This window comes from Notamacropus eugenii, chromosome 1, assembly GCF_028372415.1.
Source record: "Notamacropus eugenii isolate mMacEug1 chromosome 1, mMacEug1.pri_v2, whole genome shotgun sequence".
Taxonomy (NCBI): Eukaryota; Metazoa; Chordata; class Mammalia; order Diprotodontia; family Macropodidae; genus Notamacropus; species Notamacropus eugenii.
Genome location: NC_092872.1, coordinates 288560611 through 288579147, shown reverse-complemented (window position 1 = coordinate 288579147; position 18537 = coordinate 288560611). Strand labels below are relative to the sequence as shown.

At 38.0% G+C, this 18537-nt stretch overlaps 1 protein-coding gene across 1 annotated transcript in view; it reads left to right on the top strand.

Moving 5' to 3' along the window:
- TCERG1L (transcription elongation regulator 1 like) overlaps positions 1-18537 on the top strand; it is a 361362-nt gene that overhangs the window by 270652 nt on the left and 72173 nt on the right. Inside the window, exon 7 of the mRNA XM_072629100.1 lies at positions 2768-2853. Coding sequence (XP_072485201.1) covers positions 2768-2853 — 86 coding nt within the window. The remainder of the gene's footprint in view (positions 1-2767; positions 2854-18537) is intronic.

Below are 18537 nucleotides of genomic sequence, written 5' to 3'. Positions count from 1 at the left end.
AGCCAGAGGAGTGGCAACAAACTCTAAGGGCCTGAGAGCTGTGGGGAACCTGTGACCTGGAGATCACATGGGGCCCTCTAAGTCCTCAAGTGTGGGCCTTTGATTGTGTCCAAACTGCACAAAACAAATCCTTTCTCCAGGCTGCAGGTTCCTCAATCTTAGCCTAACCCCTTGGGAAGCCATTGAGTATTCTCTGAACACCACACTGGGCCTCTTCTTAAAAGGCCAGCCTCATCAAGCAAGTATGTGGGCAACCAGTTGGCCCCTTTGGCCAAGTATGTCAAGAAGAAGAAAAGGGCCAAGCATCAGGGGGAAGAAGAGAAAGAAGAAGAAGAAGGGATCCACATCTGTACCTCTTTGTGATTGCTCTTCTGATTTGCAATTTTTAAATGGAGGTCCTTGGAATTGAATTTACATTTTTATTTACAAATATTTTACAAGAGATTAGAATGCCTTCCCTTCTCTTCAAGAGAAAAAATTAAGCCCCACCCCTTCTGTGCAACTCAAAGGAAGTGTTCCCATCATCATATTTGGAACAAAAATATATCGCAGCTGGTTTTCTCTGCCTCTTTTCTTTCTAGTTGTTTCAAATCAGGCATCATTTTTCTTTCCCAAATTCACAGAATTTTGAGTACGTATTTTCCTTTTTCAACCTACTTCCCAAATTTGTCTAGTCTCACTGGTATTCATACACATCCCCCATTTAGCATCATTTGGGCCCATAATTACTGTACCCTTTATCTCTTCCAGATCATTACTGTTGATGTTAAAGGACAGACATTGATCACAAACATTAGGGCAAATTACCTCCCTTTTTTTTCTCTCTCTCTCTAATGGGTAATTTCTCTAGAAGCGATGAATGAACATCTATACCTGCATCCCATGTTAATTGAAGCAAATAGCCTTTCTCATGCTTTTAATAAATAATTTCTTGTTCATTGTATTCTGGAAGACTTCATTACTTCACAATGAAGCAGTATTTTGATAGTGAGTTTAATCACTTTTATTACCAACATGTTGAAACAACATTAAATTACAGGCAGCCAAATGTCCTGCCAAGCAGTGCCTCCTGCTATATACCCCTAACCAAGCAATGACCTAATCCTCTCTTCACCATTTACACTTTTTGTACCCTCCTAAGACATGTATGAGGAGAAGAGGAAGGAAATAAGCATTTTTTAAAAGAACACTTTCAGTATGTGCAAGGCCCTAGGCTAAATGCTATCACACACATTGTTCCATTATCTCCTTTCATTCTCTCAACAACCCTGGGAAATAAGTGTGGTAAAAATCCCCATTTTATGGTTAAGGAAACTGAGGCAAAGAGAAATTAAGTGACTTGCCTAGGATCACATAGATAAGGTTAGAAGTCAGTTTTCAACTCAGGTCTTCCTGACTCTAGACCTGGTGCTATATCCACTGAACTGCCAATTATTTCTCTGTTAGGCCCTGATTGCCCTTTGTTTAGTATTATTTTTTTTAATAAAATAAACTTCTTCTATAGATGATTTTAGGTACATCCCTTTTAAAGATTAGACTAAAACATGTCCATGTATAACCTCTTTTATTTGTTGTTTTTCCTTTTATTTCTATTTTGTATTCTTTCTTGACTGTTTTCAGTTGAACCAATAAATGTAAACAAAAGTTTTCTTTAAATTTAAAAACCTTGAATTACCCTTGGGATAGAAAGGCTTTCCTTTTATTTTTATCTAAAAGGTTAAATACATTTTAAAATAAAATGGGGAAATTATATTCAATGGACCTTCCATATTCTCTGGGCTAGAGCATTAATTATAAGTCATTGAAATTAAAAATAATCTCTGCGGTTAAGGGAGCTTTCTAGGCTGATAGTGATGTTCGATATTTTATGGATTACACATATTCCTTGCCAAAGAAAGACTCCTTCACCTTTTCTGCAAGGTCTCAATCTTCTCCTTTTTGATCGTAATACAGTCTTTCACCACAGTCTTGAACAAAATGTAGAGACTGAAAAGGGAAAACTTACTTTCATCTGTTTATGGCTCCTATCAGGGCCAAGATTGGGAGGATGTAGTCTGTTTTGATGGTCTTCCTTGAGTATTTCCCATTTCTTTTGCTTGTCATGTTTTAGGGGTGTCTGGAAAATTATCATTCTCCTCAGGATTCTCCTGAAGGACTGACAGGAGGGAGTTGGGTATTGGGAACGCCCTTGCCATGATAAAGCACATCACTGAGGAGACTTTTTGGTTTGGGAGATTTTCTGTTTGGTTTCCTCTATGCCTTTGATCAATTTCCTCTATGCTTTTGGAGGGGTGGCTTCACTTTCTATCACTGAGGTCACTTCAAGGCCACCTCACCATTCCTTCCACACTCGTGGAAGCCTGGCTGCTTTAAGGCTGAGTGTATAGTCTCAGCATTTCAACAAGCCTCATTTACTGGGCTCCTAACCCCCCCCCCCCATTCTTCTCAGGCTGAATTACAAGTTCCTTTCTATTCTGAAAGCATTAAGTTATCTATTTCCAGGGAGACATTCTCAATGTTGCACTGCCAATCCAGATTGTTCATGGTAATGGGTTAAATATCTTTGCCTGGAATGTTCCATGGATGGCTGGGGCATCCCTGATGAATTACACTTTCCAATTCACTGTGACTGTGCTAAGAGCCATGATTTCACAAAGGTTACTTTATCCTATTTTATGGGAACACGACACAATGCTTCAAGCACAGCACCAGCTATATCTCTGTTGATTTTTCCTCTTTACCAATATCATTCTGTTTCTCTGTAAAGGACCCTTCTCTGCTAATGCACGGAGATGAGAGTTCACCCAGAGGCAATAAACCCGTGGCATCCACGCCTGTCCCAGGATCACCTTGGTAAGCACATTCTAAAATCCGTGAACACATAAGTTGTCCCCTTTTCCATTGGTGTTCTTTGCCTCCTGAAGAAGAAAACTTGAGTTGAATTGCATGAGTGTCCCATGGAGAGACTTTACACAAGTCTTAAAAAACCTGCTCAGGACATAATCCCAGTTTTGTGATGCTTATCAGAAAATAAAAACAGATTTGTTGTAATCCCATTCTGGCCCTATATAGCTGAGGATTCCTTTTCCAATCTACAAATTCTCCAAAACATGCAAGGGAAGGCCATGTCTGAGAAAAAAGAGAGGATTCATCAGGTTTTAAAAGGAAATGGTTTGTAATTCCATGGAGAATAGGGAAGATTTACTGGGTGGATTTTAATTAAAGGATGGCCTATTAGATATTTCACATCATCCTACGGGAATTTCTGAATGTTAGGTGTGGTGTGCTCTGAGCATCATCCTTTGGGGACCCACGTTCTCTGTGTTTTAATGATGCCTTTTATAATGGTACAGTTTTGAATCAGAATAAGAAAAAAAAGGTTATTAAAGAAAATTTAGCTCGAATGGCTCAAGATTAGAGCCTAGGACATACCTGGAAGGGTGTCAAGTTCAGTAAGCAAAGACTTTTATCAATACCATCAGGTTAATGTATTTTCTAAGCAAAGAGACCCTCAGTGGTTTTCCCAAGGTCTTTTTCTTCTCTCTGGTGAATATAGATTATGACTGGGCACCTTTTTAGGTGCAGAGTTTGGGGGACATTCTGAGTCTTTGGATGGCATGTTGATCATGGTTCTAACCATGATAAACAGAGATCTTCTCATATAGGGAAGTAAAAATGAAGGGTAATGTAACACGCCAGCAAATATGGATTTCTTGTAACATCTTCTCTAACAGGGTGGGTAACCATTTGTTCCTTCTCTTATTCTGTCTTCCAAAGAGAAATATTCTAATTCATTCCACGAAAAGATATTATAGTCTCCTTCCAAGTATGCCTTCCACATGTGGGCCATAGAGGTACCTGACTGGCCATATGGCCTGATGATAAGACATTTTTACAGGTTCAGTTCTCTTCCTTGTGTTGAAAAGTAGGTCAATGTTTGCCTGGGTTCAATTCTGTAATAATTTCCCAATTCTCCACAGCCTTTCAGAGTTCATTTAAAGTGGCTCACAGTTTCTACCTGCTTTTATCACCAAACGATTAACTGATTGGGCCAAGTGGCTTTTGAATTCAAGGTTATCTGGGAATTCTCTCACTCTCCATTATCTGCTTCCATTGGTTGTTATCTATCTCACCTACAATCACTTGTTTTCTCTCCTCTTAGTCCAAAAGTTATCCTCCTGGACAAAAACAAACAAATGAACAAAACAAACAAACCAAAAGACACGCAAGTCAAGCATCTTTGCCCTCTTTCACAGGTAGTATAGAATCTCTTGGCAGTGGGGCCATTTCTTCCTGGCATTCCTATTTTGCAAATGTAGTAGAAGGAAGGAAAGGAGTAAGGGAGGGAGGTAGGAAGGAAGGAAGGAAGGAAGGAAGGAAGGAAGGAAGGAAGGAAGGAAGAAAAAAAAGAAGGAAGGAGAGGAGGAGGACACAGTGATCTTTATCTTCTCTGTCAGAATGCACCAGGCTGCATTTTTTGCGTTGATTATAGCCCCTTTACAGAGTCAGAATGTTTTTACTTTCCTCTTTTAATATTTTCTACTTTTCTTCATAGAATCCAAGCTGGGCCATGAGTTTTCTTCATATTTAACTTGGTCTTTTTAGATTCCTCTACCCTTTTCATCTTCATCAGAATGATTCTCTTGGAGCCTTCATAATTTCATTTTTGAGAGTTTCCCATTTCTCTTGAGATGGGATAACTAGGCCTGGAAAGCTATCAGGCATACAATAGTGGTCCATGCTTTCTCTGAATCTTTCCAATGTACTCGCTAAAAATCTTGAGTTCCTTTCATGCTCTATTTAGCTTGACTGTCCTCCATATCACATAACTCTCTGGAAGGAAGGACACATCCCTCCAGAGTTCCAAAAATTGGGCTACAAAAATGTGCATACCCTTTGACCCAGCAGTATTGCTTCTAGAACTGTATCCCCAAGAGATAGTAAAAATGGGAAAGAGTTCCGCACGTACAAAAATATTTATAGCAGCACTCTTTGTGGGAGCCAAAACCTGGAAATCAAGGGGAAATCCATGAACTGAGGAATGGCTGAATAAATTATGGTATATGAATGTAATGGAATACTATTGTGTTATAAGAAATGATGAACAAGAAGACTTCAGAGAGGCCTGGAAACACTTATATGGTCTGATGCTGAGCGAAAGGAGCAGAACCGGAAGAACTTGGTGCTCAGCAATGACTACAGTGTTCGAGAGTTTTTCTCATAGACTCTGAACTTCATAGCAATTCAAGGACTTAAAAAAATTCCCAATGATCTTCTAAGGCAAAATGCCTTCCACATCCAGAGGAAGAACTATGGAATTCAACTGCAGAATGTAGCAGATCATTTGTGTATGTGTGTGTGTGTGGGTGTGTGTGTTATGTTTTGGTTATATGATTTCTCCCATTCATTTTCATTCTTCTACACCACATGACTATAGTGAAAATTTAATAGGAATATATGTGTAGATCCTATATAAAATTGTATGCCATCTTGGGGAGGGAGGGTGGAAAGCATGGGGGAGGGAGGGGAAAAAATGTAAGTTATATGGTAGTGATTATAGAACACTAAAAATAAATAAAATTAATGTAAAAAAAGAGTTCCAAAATTTTCCATACCAGCAATGAGATTTTCCTTGTGGGTGATACTCACACCATGAAGAGAATTTTCCCTTTTTGGTTTCTCCTTTTGTTTTTAAATGATCCAGAACATTTTGTTGTTGTTGTTGTTGTTTTAACACAAAAGCCCTCCAAACAAATGTCCAGACAAACCTAATCAAAAAAGATAGTGTCCCTCCCCCCAGTTAGCTGACTCATGTTAACAGAAAGGAGGAATAAGATCTATTTCAGCGTGTGGCATGGACTTTGACATTTGTATTTCACTTGTGTTAGATTGGAGTTCCCTGTTGACTTTACTTGTTCAACGTGGCTATAACACATGCCACCCTCAGAGTGCTAAGATTTTTTTTTTTCATTCTGTCTCACATTCTCCAAAATCCCTCATGTTTCCATGAAATGTTCACATAAGGATAGCTTCTCAAGCAGGTGCTAACAGTCATTGTTGTTATCATCTCGGTTCTCTTCTACCAGCATGTTTAGCCTAGCACGTTGCCTTGCTTAGAGGAAGCATTGAATAAATAAATACCTGATGAACTGAATCTTGTTGTAATTGCTAACAAAATTTCTAGGTTATTTTTAAAGTATGACCATGTATCTTTCCATCCCTATTGTACCATGAATCACCAGAAATGAGTAGTAGACTTGCAGAAATGTACATACACAGAGAAAACAATTCTATCCTAATATAAGGCCACAGGTGCTTAAGTGAGAATTATTTTCTAAAAAGAAAACCCATACATAAAAAATTGCTCTCAGTTTCAGAGTAGAGAGATGGTCCTGTCCAGAAGTGGGGTACTTTAAACCTACAGTCAAACTTCCACAGGTAGAAAGGTACTTGTATAAGGCAAGTACTCTGTGGAGGTTTTGTGGGAGGGAATGAAGAAGAGTTATTTAAGACTTTTAGTGGATCTCTTCTCTGCACTGGGAAGGATATTTTATCCTTTGCACTTAAGCAGCTTCATTGTTTGCTTTTTAATGATAACAAGAGTTCTTTGCCATATCTAATTACACTTGGTCCATGATGCCTACTGACGATCAGTTTCACACCACTGAGAGGCTCTTTGCTTCATTGAATATCCATTCTGCTTAAGCTTGGCTACTTGCAGAGCCCATCTTTACCCCAGAAGTAGTTGGAACATGGTCCCTGAGTTCTGTGGCAAGGGGGCAGAGTCCTCCAAAATCTGAACCTGATGTGGTATCATTTTGATTATGGCTTTCCTTGTTGTTGTTTTGCCCTCTTGGAAACCAACATTACATGCTGTGTGATATGACATTTTCATTAATCTTGGCATCATACATATGGAAACCTTAGTAATAACTCACTTGACTGACATTACAATCTGCTACCATGAAGAAAAAAAACCTGCTGCCATGGGGAGCTATGAATTTTTCACTCAATTAACTTAAATCATTCCACAGTTCTCCATTTGAGTGTGCAATGATTATTATTCAGCCTTTACTCAGAGTCAGTTGTGCACAAAGAGGGCTGAGGAGCAAAAAGAGAAAACATTGGCAGCCTTGGAGCAGAGGAGCAGCAACATTTCCTCAGCCATTTATAATAAGTATGATCCATCTGTCCCCAAGTTCATGGGACGATATTAGCTGATGTTTCGTGTCAGCTGATAATTCTAAGGTCTCAAGCCACATTTCAGGCCAGCTGTTATTCCCACTAAGTCTTTCTACATAGTTATGTAGAAAACAGACCAGAAGACCAAAATGAAGAATGAGTTGAGACTATGGTTACTACAAATAACTTCTTCCTTTTACAAAGGAAGCAGCTGAGGGCCAGAGACAGGAATGCCTCATTAGGCTTAGGAGAGTCAGTCAACAACCACCTAAAGCAAGGTCACAAACTGGAAACCATATCTTACTCACATCATTGGCACCATTAGTGGCTCTCTTCTCTTCTCTTCTCTTCTCTTCTCTTCTCTTCTCTTCTCTTCTCTTCTCTTCTCTTCTCTTCTCTTCTCATCTTTTATTTCTCTTCTCTTCCAGTTCTTCATATCTTCAGAGATATTAAAATTTTGGTTATTTGTTTTCCTTTGGGAAAAATTTACATAACAAAGGAAATATTTAGTAGATCAAAATATTGAAGGGACAGTTTTCTGGGTGAGAAGGAAAAGAAAAGAAATAACTCTCTGAAAGAATAAATGAATGTGAAACTTCAATCAGTAGGTTGAGGGTTGTGAGGTAGTGCTTGCAGGCAAAACTTAGTTGGTCTGAACCTGGTCTCAAGAACTTAGTTTTTTGGTAATACTCACTTAAATGATAATTGTTTTTATGACAATGTTAACAAGAATGAATAATTTATTTCCTAACTGAGACCTTTCTCTTTATTTTTCATTGCTGGTAGCACATGGTATCTCTTGGGGATATGAAGAAATTGTATGAGAGTCTCGTTATTTATCATGCAACTCAATGATAGCTGGCAGATTGTCGATCAGATATCAAGTATCAATTGACCTGGCATTTTGCCAGTCATGACACAAAATAAGATGGGATGGAAAGGTGGTAGGGACACCTTCAGATTCCTCTACTGGCTGCCATTTAACCAGTTTGACTGTTAATAAATCAATTGATCCATAACCATTGATTAAGTATTACATTTATATAAGCACTATATCTTGTTTGTGGGATAGACAGGGGACCAGGGCCACTGGATTAAAGAGTATAATTGGGGGATGCATAACTAGCAACTTTGCAATTTTGCCATGGAATGCATTATTGTGAAACTTGGCCTTTACGCAGATTGGATATAAAATATTTTTGTGATTGTTCAATTGTTTCAATCATGTATGATTCTTTGTGACCCCATTATGAGGTTTTCTTGGCAAAGCACCTGGAATGCTTTGCCATTGCCTTCTCCAACTCATTTTATAGATGAGGAACCAAGGAAAACAGGGTTAAGTGACTTTTCCAGGGTTACACAGCTAGCAAGTTTCTGAGGCTGGATTTGAACTCATGATAAGTTTTCCTGATTCTCAGGGCAGTGCTCTATCCACTATGTACCTCCTAGCTACTGGATATAAAGCATACTACTGGATATTTTGCAAATCATTCCTTCTCCAGAAGTTTAACTTTGGCAAACTTTGACAAAGACATATTTTATTTTGTTGAAGGTAAACATGGTATTAAAAAACAAAGCTATCAATAAGTGGGACAGGCTGCCTTAGAAAACCATGGATTCCCACTCTGTGGATATGTTAAAGCAAGAGGAAGGATGACCATTTGTCGGGAACATATTGAGGAAATTATTTTTAAAACTTAAAAGAAGACTAGGTAGATATTAAAATCCTGAAATCCCATGATTCATATAGTTTACATGCAAAGATAATGTACAATCAAGTTATATATAGAATAAATTGGAGGTAATTAACAAAGGGAAGGCCTTAAGGGAGATCTGGAAAGATTATTTCCTGAAAGTATAGAAAGAGAGAGAGAGAGAGAGAGAGAGAGAGAGAGAGAGAGAGAGAGAGAGAGAGAGAGAGACAGAGACAGAGACAGAGAGACAGAGAGAGACAGAGAGAGACAAAGACAGTGAGAGAGACACAGACAGACAGACAGAGACAGACAGAGAGACAGACAGAAGGACAGGGACAGACAGAGACAGAGAAGGCAGGGAGGGAGGGAAGGAGAGAGAAAGAGAGAGTGGTGGAGGGAAGGAAAGAGACTGCATTCTATACATGAGGGACAGTCAAGACTTGGAGAATTTTGCTTGAGGAATACCAGAGAACCCAGTTTAAATGGATTACAGAGTGCATGGTCCAAAGTAAAGCATAAAAATACTGGAAAGTTTGAAGCAGTGAGATTATAAAGGATTTTAAAGACTAAACATGGTTTTATTTTTGTTCCTGGAAATAATAGGGTAGCACAGGAGTTTATTTATGGAGGAGGGTAGCATGGTAATATCTATACTTAAGAAAGATGAATTTGATAGTTGAATGTGGGAGGAGTAGAGTGGGGAGAGACAGGAGGTAGGGAGAACAAGTAAAAGCCTATTTCAACAGTACCAGCATGAAACAATGAGGTCCTAAACCATGGTTGTGGACTTAGCAAAGGAGAGAAAGGTACATAATGGAAAAATGTGATGAAAGGAGCAATGACAGGACATGACATGGGATTTTAATTAATCAAGTCATTAATTAATATAAGGAGCAGGGGAGAGTGAGCCAGGATACCATTTGGGTTGAGAGCCTGGTTCACTAGGACAGTGGTGGTTCCCTTGATACCTATAAGGAAATTTAGAAGAGGGAAGGGTTTAGGGGAAAAGATAATGAATTCCATTTGGGATTTACTAATTTTAAGAGGCCTACAGAACATTCATTTCAAGACTGTAATTGTTACTGTTTTGCATTTAATGATATGTATATATTTTATTCCTATGTTCCTAGTAAAATGTCAACTCCTTCTGACACAGCCTTACCTAAGCTTTATCTAAGCGTGCTTGCTGGGTTCTGGATAATGACCAATAGTCTCCTGCTTTCCCAGTTACCAGTAGAGTGATGCTGGGCTATTTGATGGCTCCCATACTTTTTAGCATAACGATTCCAGCAATGTTGTTGAAAGCCTTCAATAATGATGAAAATGGCATCCAGGTCAATTACCTCACTGATGGTAAATTATTTAATTTTAAAAGACTGTTAGCCAAAACTAAAGTGGAGGGAGTGTTGGTGTGTGACTTTTTGTTCACAGATGATTTTGTACTCAATGCAGCCTGTGAGCCTGAGATGCAGCAGATAATGAATTGTCTCTACTGCTTGCGCTAATTTGCCCTAAAAATTAAAATTAAGAAAGCAGAGGTTCTATACCAGCCAGCACCACACCATCCATATGAGGAACCATCAGTTACACTAAATGGGACAATTTTGAATACTGTGGATAAATTCACTTACCTTGGCAGTATACTTTCCAGGGATGTCCACATAGATGTTGAGGTTGATGCATGCATTCCTAGAGTTAGTTCAGTGTTTCAGAGACTCAGAAAGAATATCTTGGAGAGAAAAGGTATAAACCTGCCTATCAAATTGAAGGTCTACAGAGCTGGTATGCTGACCTCATTGTATGTTTGTGAAACATGGACAATATAACAGTTTCATGCCAGGAAACTAAATCACTTCAGTTTGAACTGTCTTAGGAAGATTCTAAAGATCACCTGAAAGGATTAAGTACCTCCACTGAGGTCCTTTCTCAAACTGAAGTGCCAAACATTCAAACTCTACTGCAGAGAGCACAACTCAGATGGACTGGATACTCTCCTTGAATGGACTGAAGTATACTGCGTCCTAAAAGATTATTTTACAAAGAACATACACAAGGCAAGTGCTCACAGGACACTCTCAGTGTCTCTCTGAAGAACTTTGGAATCAATTGTGAGACATGCAAGGTCCTGGCACTAGATGCCCAACATGGCATGACTGTATCTAAGAAGGGTCTATGTTCTCTAATCAAAGGAGAAGTGCAGTACCTCAAAAGAAATGTGAGATGCTCAAACTGAGAGCCATCTGCATTCCCAATGTTCACATGAACTATTTGTGCCCAACCTGTGGTAGAGCCTTCTGAGTTCATTTTGGTTATATCAGTCACAGTCAGACACATCATACAATGACCTCAATATAGTGATGTCACTTCACAAAAAACAAACTTACCCAAGTTCCATGTTGTAGATGTTGAGAATTCCCTGGTTAGTTGGTGAGTGTTATCCAGTCTAAACCCATCAGACTTTGGAGAAATTAGGTTGGGACTTGGACTAACAACCCTCTAACCTGCCAGGATAATATGTTTTCAAGTGGAAATCTTCCAGCATTGAGTAGAGATAGGACTTACAACAAGTTGTACAATAAGCTTTGCACGTTAGCTATGACAGAATAATTGCATTGCATTGCCGCTCATTGTCCTTAGCTGGTACATGGCTCGGTTACACAGTGAAAGCAAATTCATCTTCTACTATATTTAATTATATCTCACTATACACAAACAATCTAACTGCTAATTGCTTGGAGAGGTTAGCCAGTTTTATCCTCTTTTAAACTCTATTAATGTTATTCCAAATATTCAAGGAATTCATACTCAACAGAGGGAACAACATACACTGGATAAACATAGAAAGGTCTGATGTTTCATTTCCTTCCTGGCATGACCAGAAATTCTTCAGACAAGTCTATTTGATTTGAGTGTTTTATTTTTCTCTCAAATTATATGATTTAAGTTTGGACAAGACTTGCATGGTTACCTAATACAACCAGTCCAATTGCAATCATAGTTTTGGTTGATTTTTGAATTCTAATGCCATCACATTTGATTATTATTAAATAAGTAGGCAGCTGGTGGTAGAGCATTGATTCTGGAGCTAGAAAAACAAGTCTAAATCTGGCCTCTGACATTTACTAGTTCTGTGACCCAGGACAAATCACTAAACCTCTTTGGCCTCAGTTTCCTAAACTGGAAAATGAGAATAACAGTAGCTGTCTCATAGGGTAGATATGAAGATAAAATGAGAAAATATTTGTAGAAAATGTTTAACATAATACCTGGTGAACAATACTAGGTGCTTTATAAATGTGTACTCTTTTGCCTTTCTTTTGTCTTTCCACTTCTCCTTCTTCTTTATGTCATGATCCAGGTCTAATGATTTAAGAGTAGAGGATGAAATCCACAGTATCATACACTTCCAGAGATGTAGTACATAGTAGATGTTATATAATCTAATTCTCTGATTTTTCCAATGTGGAAACTGAGGCCCAAAGATGTTAAATGACTTTATTGAGGTCACAGAGATAGCAGTAAATAGTTAATCTGGGATATTTCCCCCGGTGGGAAACCTTATAATACATATTAAAACTGAACAGTCCACCTAAGGGGATCTAAGTTTAGCTTGAAAAAGAAAAAACTGGAAAAGAAAAGAGGGGTCCAGGGATAGAGAGAGGAATCATAACTTGTGTCAAGTACTTGAAGGATCGACTCTCTTGAAGAAAGAACCAGGAGAAAAAAGGAAAATAAAATGTCAGAAAGAAGAAATGTAGGTTTGATCTCAGGAAGAACATTCTGATAATTAGGGTTGTCCAAAAATGCAATTATCTGTCTTGGGAGATGGTGGCTTCCCTCTCATTGCAGATTTCCAAGAAGACTGTTGATCACCACTTGTTAACAGTATGGTAGTGTAGGTCTGGGTTCCTGTTCAGGTTAGACTAGAAAGATATTGGGAGACTTTGAAACTCTCCAATCCAGGAATTCTATGTAGCTCTCTCTGCAATGGAGGCTAGGTCAAGTTTCCCAGTGGGGTCTTGTTTTGGAGTAATAACAGCTTGTAAAGCATTTTCTTTCTAATTATTATTATTACATTTTAAACTGTGTTTTGCCCAGTAGAGAAGCAGAAGGATCTATCATTAAGCCATTTGATATTAGTGACAAGTGAAAAGAAAGCTTCTCTTTGGGTTTTATTTTTCTGGATGGTAGCTGATGAGACAGGAAGGTAAATAGAACAACTCTTTATCCAAATTAAAATAAAAAAGCTCTTGATTAAAATCAATATATATATATGTATGTATGTGTATATATACATATTATATATGTGTGTGTGTGTGTGTGTGTGTGTGTGTGTGCGTGTGTGTATCAAGGCCAAAGGAGTGATCACTTCCAAATTACCAGAGAATGCACTAAAGGTGAAACTTTTGAATATTATTACTGTAATGAATTTTCAAAAACATCCTCATTTGTTTAGGAATACTTTCTTTCTAGATGTTTCTCATGTTCTTTCTCAATCATTTGCTAATAAAATACAAGTTCAAATCATGTATTAATAGGAAATTTTGAGCACCTATAGGCTATTGCTAATTACAAAAGGGAAGCTGTGTAAAGGTTGCTATCGGCAAGAGAAATGACCACAAAAAGGGTCACACAAGAAAAATGAGGATACGGATAATTAAGAGGTTTCCTCTATCCTCCATTGAATGTCCCTAATGCCAGGAGAAGCAGAAGAACCTTAGGACTCATTCTGGGTGTTTTGGGGAGCAGAAAAATCACTGGCCAGAAATCATAAAATATGTGAGGGCAGATTGAAAATTGCATTCTGTTGGTCAGTGTCCATATGACCGTAATCAATGAATTACAGGAAGTGCAAAATTCCACAAGAATGAAAATTGAGACATGAAATTTCTGTCCAAATGATGTCCCTTTTGAGCCTTTGTTTGCTGATGGTAATGACATGGTGGCACCATCATCATGGGATTTCATGTCCTAAGTTTCATCCAGATAAACAGAAAGAGGATGGTTTGCCTTTGCGGATTCCCTTACAGGGTGGGCTTTTCTTCTTCCATCATACAGCAAGTTATGTCTTATTCCCTTGTCATGAAGCATAGCCAAGAGTTTTTGGTCCAGAGTCCAAGTACTTATTGCAATGCTGGGGAGATGGAAGTCTGCACAGCCGCTGATATTACTGGGAAGGAGCTAAGGACTTGAAACTGCCTTAGCCAAAATTGTTGGACTTTTAGAAACCTTCTCTGAGTGACTGTGGGGATGAAGACTTTCCTCTTGACTGGTCCTCCTGAACATATTTGAGAGTAGAACCCTTGATTCTGCCATTCTTTTTACATTAACAGAAGACCTTCCTTCTCACTACTATGTATTCTTCATTCATTAAGGAGAAGAGTACAACATTTATTAAGTCCCTACTCTATGCCAGGCATTGAGTTCAGAGTTTTCTAAATTCTATCTCCTTTGATTCCATTACATGTGACATTTTCAAAGCAGATGCTTTTATATAGTTTTAATGAATGATGATAAACAGGCATGACATTAAAGAGATACCATGCCTAGCATGTGCTCTGGTAATGAAATAGGTAGAGCTTTGAAGGGATGAAAGGAAATGATGTTGCCTTTGTTTTACATATCAATGATAATCAGTGAGAATTTTTAAAAAAAATGTTCGGAGGGTAGTATAGTAATCAATCAAATTCAGATTTATTCCAACCTGAAGATCTGAGACTTAAGCTATATGGTTAGTTTAGGTGTTGGAAAGCATTTTATTGGTTATGCAGAATTTACAAAGGAACTCATGTTTTTGTTTTTGTTGTATTTATGCCATCAGAGGGAAGAAAATGACACATTTTCCCCACGGGATATTTGAAACATGTACATACCAGTGAAAAGTGCATGACATGTAATATGGGGGGGCAGTAAATTGAAGATAAATATCAAATTGCCTGAGGCTTCATCAGATCCCTGTCAGTTAGATTCATGTACAGCAACCATCTGGAAGCACTAATTCAGCCTTGAACTCATGGAGGGAATGGGACCATATATGTTTTGACAGGCAAGTCATTTTTAGGTGCTAAACAGCTAGGTTTAGGACAGCCTCTTGGATCCCTTGAGTTAGCTAGCTACATGTTTTAAGTCTCCAGCTTTAGCCCAAGTCCCATCCTAGTAAAAACCGGAGTGACCAGAAACAATGTAGAAGGAATGGAGGTAGTAGGATTCACTTTCAATGACCTTTAGTGAGAACTTGAAATAAAAGTTTCTGTCCCAACCCCTACAATGCAATATCTAATCAAGGACCTAGAAGTTACAGTGGAATCATGAAGACCCATTGAGTTTACTCATCCATCACCAATGCTCCAAAGTTTTCATATTTTGTGCAATTTATATGCATACCCAAGATTCATCTGAAGAATTCCATCCTCCAAAGCCTTTTTGTTTTTTGATAAGAAAAACTGGAATGTCTTAGAAAACCCCTTACTACTTATTTTTCTTATATGCTCAATTTCTATATGAAGCTATGCCTGAATCAATAATGTGGTTATCTTTTTCCATCTACACATTCATTTCTAAACCATAATTCAATATTTCCCATGTTCAGAAAGTACACAGGCCTTAGTATTGGGTATGACTGAATGACACCATGACTCAACTTCTGGAGTAGAGAAAAGTTATCAGATTCCTTTGAATTGTTAAGCACCAACAGCGCTAGGCCTGTGCTGAGCACAGACACACAAAGAAAGGAAAAAGTATTTACCTGCCCTTAAAGTCTGACCATTCTAATAGGTGAGACAACTGAAAACACTGGATACATACAATGTACATGCAGAATGGGTACAGCCAAAGTATATACAGCTAATCTTATGGGAAATACCCCCTCCCCACAATGATCCCTCTAAAGTACAAACAACAGTTGATCATATAGCCTCTTCTTGAATACTTATAGTGAGGGAAATCTGCTCCCACTTTGGTGCAGCACAGGAATCATTAGACAGGAAGACAACACGGGCCTTTTCACAGCTTATACCCATTGGTCCTCATTGTGTTTTCTAGCAGTCTGGTCTCCTGCAGGCTTCCAAGACCTCGATGACTCTCACATACCCTTCTCCTGAGCTTTCTCTTCTCCATGTTCTTTTTCCTTAGTTTCTTCAAATGACCATCCTGTAACAGAGACTAGAAGCCCTTGACCATTCTGGTCTCTCTCAATACTAGTTTCAATGTCCTTCCTAAAATAAAGCAACCGGGATAAAATGCAGTCTTTCAAATGGGGCTCTGAGTAGAGAAAGGAAGAGGCCAAAGTCAGGAGAGTGCAGTACAATCACCTTTCCTTGAGGCAGTCAAAGTAAAGTATTGAAGACAAAGAGCATCAGTCATTGCTCCAGAGATAAGGTTTAGGCTGAATCATTTTGAATAAGAAGTGTTTTTCCCCTTAAAATATTGAATTTGCACTTTGTTTCCTAGACATTTGCACCCATATGTCTACAAGATTTTATAAGATAATCAGTCTCTATTTAAATAATCATAAACAAATGAGAGATAAATAAGAATACACACATACAAAGACAAATCCAGAAATACCGAGATATGTTGGGTGCTTCTGTGGGTTGTCTTCTGCCTCAGTTATGTGGTGTTTGGTATATATTACTAAATGGTTGGATGTATGGATCCTAGAAGTCATGCTCAATGGGTTAATGTGAACCTTAGGGTGATCTCCAGCATTTTTCTTTGGCCCTGGAATCTTAAGATTTTGTTTTCATTTGCCTAAAACCTTTCCATATAATGATAATTGAATTGACAGGTACAAATTGTATGGTGCATCATCAAAACACTATATGAGAAAATTCAGAAAAATCTTGAAAGGGTAGAATTTTGGACCTAAGCTAATCATGATGAGTGGACTTAAGATATTTATAAGAATTGATACTTGAGCCCAAATAATCCTCATCATGAGGGCACTATATCAGGCCATCAGTTCATCAGTAAAAAATGCCTGGAAGTTGCATTGACCTGTAAGCTCAATGTAAATTAGTAGGATAAAAAACCATCAGAAAAGCTCATATGATTTTAGGTTGAATTGAGAGACACATACACAGCATGTGAGATTCTCTGTTCAGGAACCACGTAGTGTGTGGAGTTTGGTTTTGGATTCTTTTAGGAAGGATGTTGAGAAACTGGAGCAGGTTGAGAGAAGGTAACCAGCATCATGATGGGCCTTGAAATATGTCATAAGATGATCACTTAAAGAACAGTTACTTTTATCCTAGAGAAGAGGATGTCCTTAGTAGGCCATGATTGCTGCCTTCACACATCAGAAGGGCTGCCAAACAGAATTAACCTTGTCCTTCTTTGCTCTAGAAGAAGAATCAGCAGCAATGAATACGAGTGGCAAAGTGACTGGTTTAATTCTTATATAGGTGGGGGTGAGGGAGGGCAGCTTCCTCCAGACTCCACTGCTGCAGAAGTAGAATGTGCTGTCTGAAGGGCATGATATTTGTTGTATTACCCGATGGTGATGTGACTGCTCAGCAAGCAAGAGATCTGATGAGGGGAACTTTGTCCATCTACTGTTTCAATTACAGCATCTCAGAGTTTCAGTAAATTGGATTTCCAATTTCGCCCGTTTGGGGTCATGTCAAAATGCACAGTATCCTTGTATTCTCCCCCAGTTCATTCTGGATCCAGTTCTTTGTGTTTCTGTAATGGCCTGCTGAAAAGGTCTCTCAATTCAACCTAAAATCATATGAACTTTTCTGGTGGTTTTTCATCCTACTAATTTACATTGAGCTTACAGCCAATGCAACTTCCAGGCATTTTTGCTGATGAACTGATGGCCTGATACAGTGCCCTCATGCTGAGAATTATTTGGGCTCAAGTATAAATTCTTATAGTTATCTTAAGTCCACTCATCCTAATTAGATTATGTTCAAGATTTTTCTGAATTTTCTCATATAGTGTTTTGATGATGCACCTTAGTATTTGTACCTGTCAATTCAGCAGTGTATGTTGGGAACTGAAATCATTGGTTCCCATCCACTTGTATGGTAGCATTGTGCAAAGAGTATATTTCATTAGCTTCCTGTCTATCCATACTCAGGGATGGCAAGGGGGGGGCAGGAGATGAAGATCTATTTTGAATTTCTGTGCAAATCACAGAAGATAATTGATAGTATACTAGCATTTACTGTAAATGTACATGTATATATATATATCTATATATCTATATATCTATATATCTATATGTATATACAATTTTTAAAAGTTATTTTATTTTAAATTTATGAAATAGAATAAGCATTTCCATAACATAATATAATAATACATTTTTAAATGATGATTGTACATGATGCTGAAAATCTATTATGTACCACTCATTCCATAAATAGATGATTTTAACATACTTATATACCTTATATATTACAAATATGGTTATATATGTTAATACTATATTTTTTATAATATCACTTCATTCACCCATTCATGAATTCAACAAGGCTATAGCAAGTGTCAATTGCATGTTAAGGTATTCATAAGTACTCATATAACTTAGTTTATGTTATGAAGTCTATTGTTCATCCTTTGATATTATCAAATTCATGGAATTACATGGGTGGGGCTGATGTTGCATTAAGAAGACCTCATGAACCTTCTTCCCCATCTGCATGTATATAGAAAT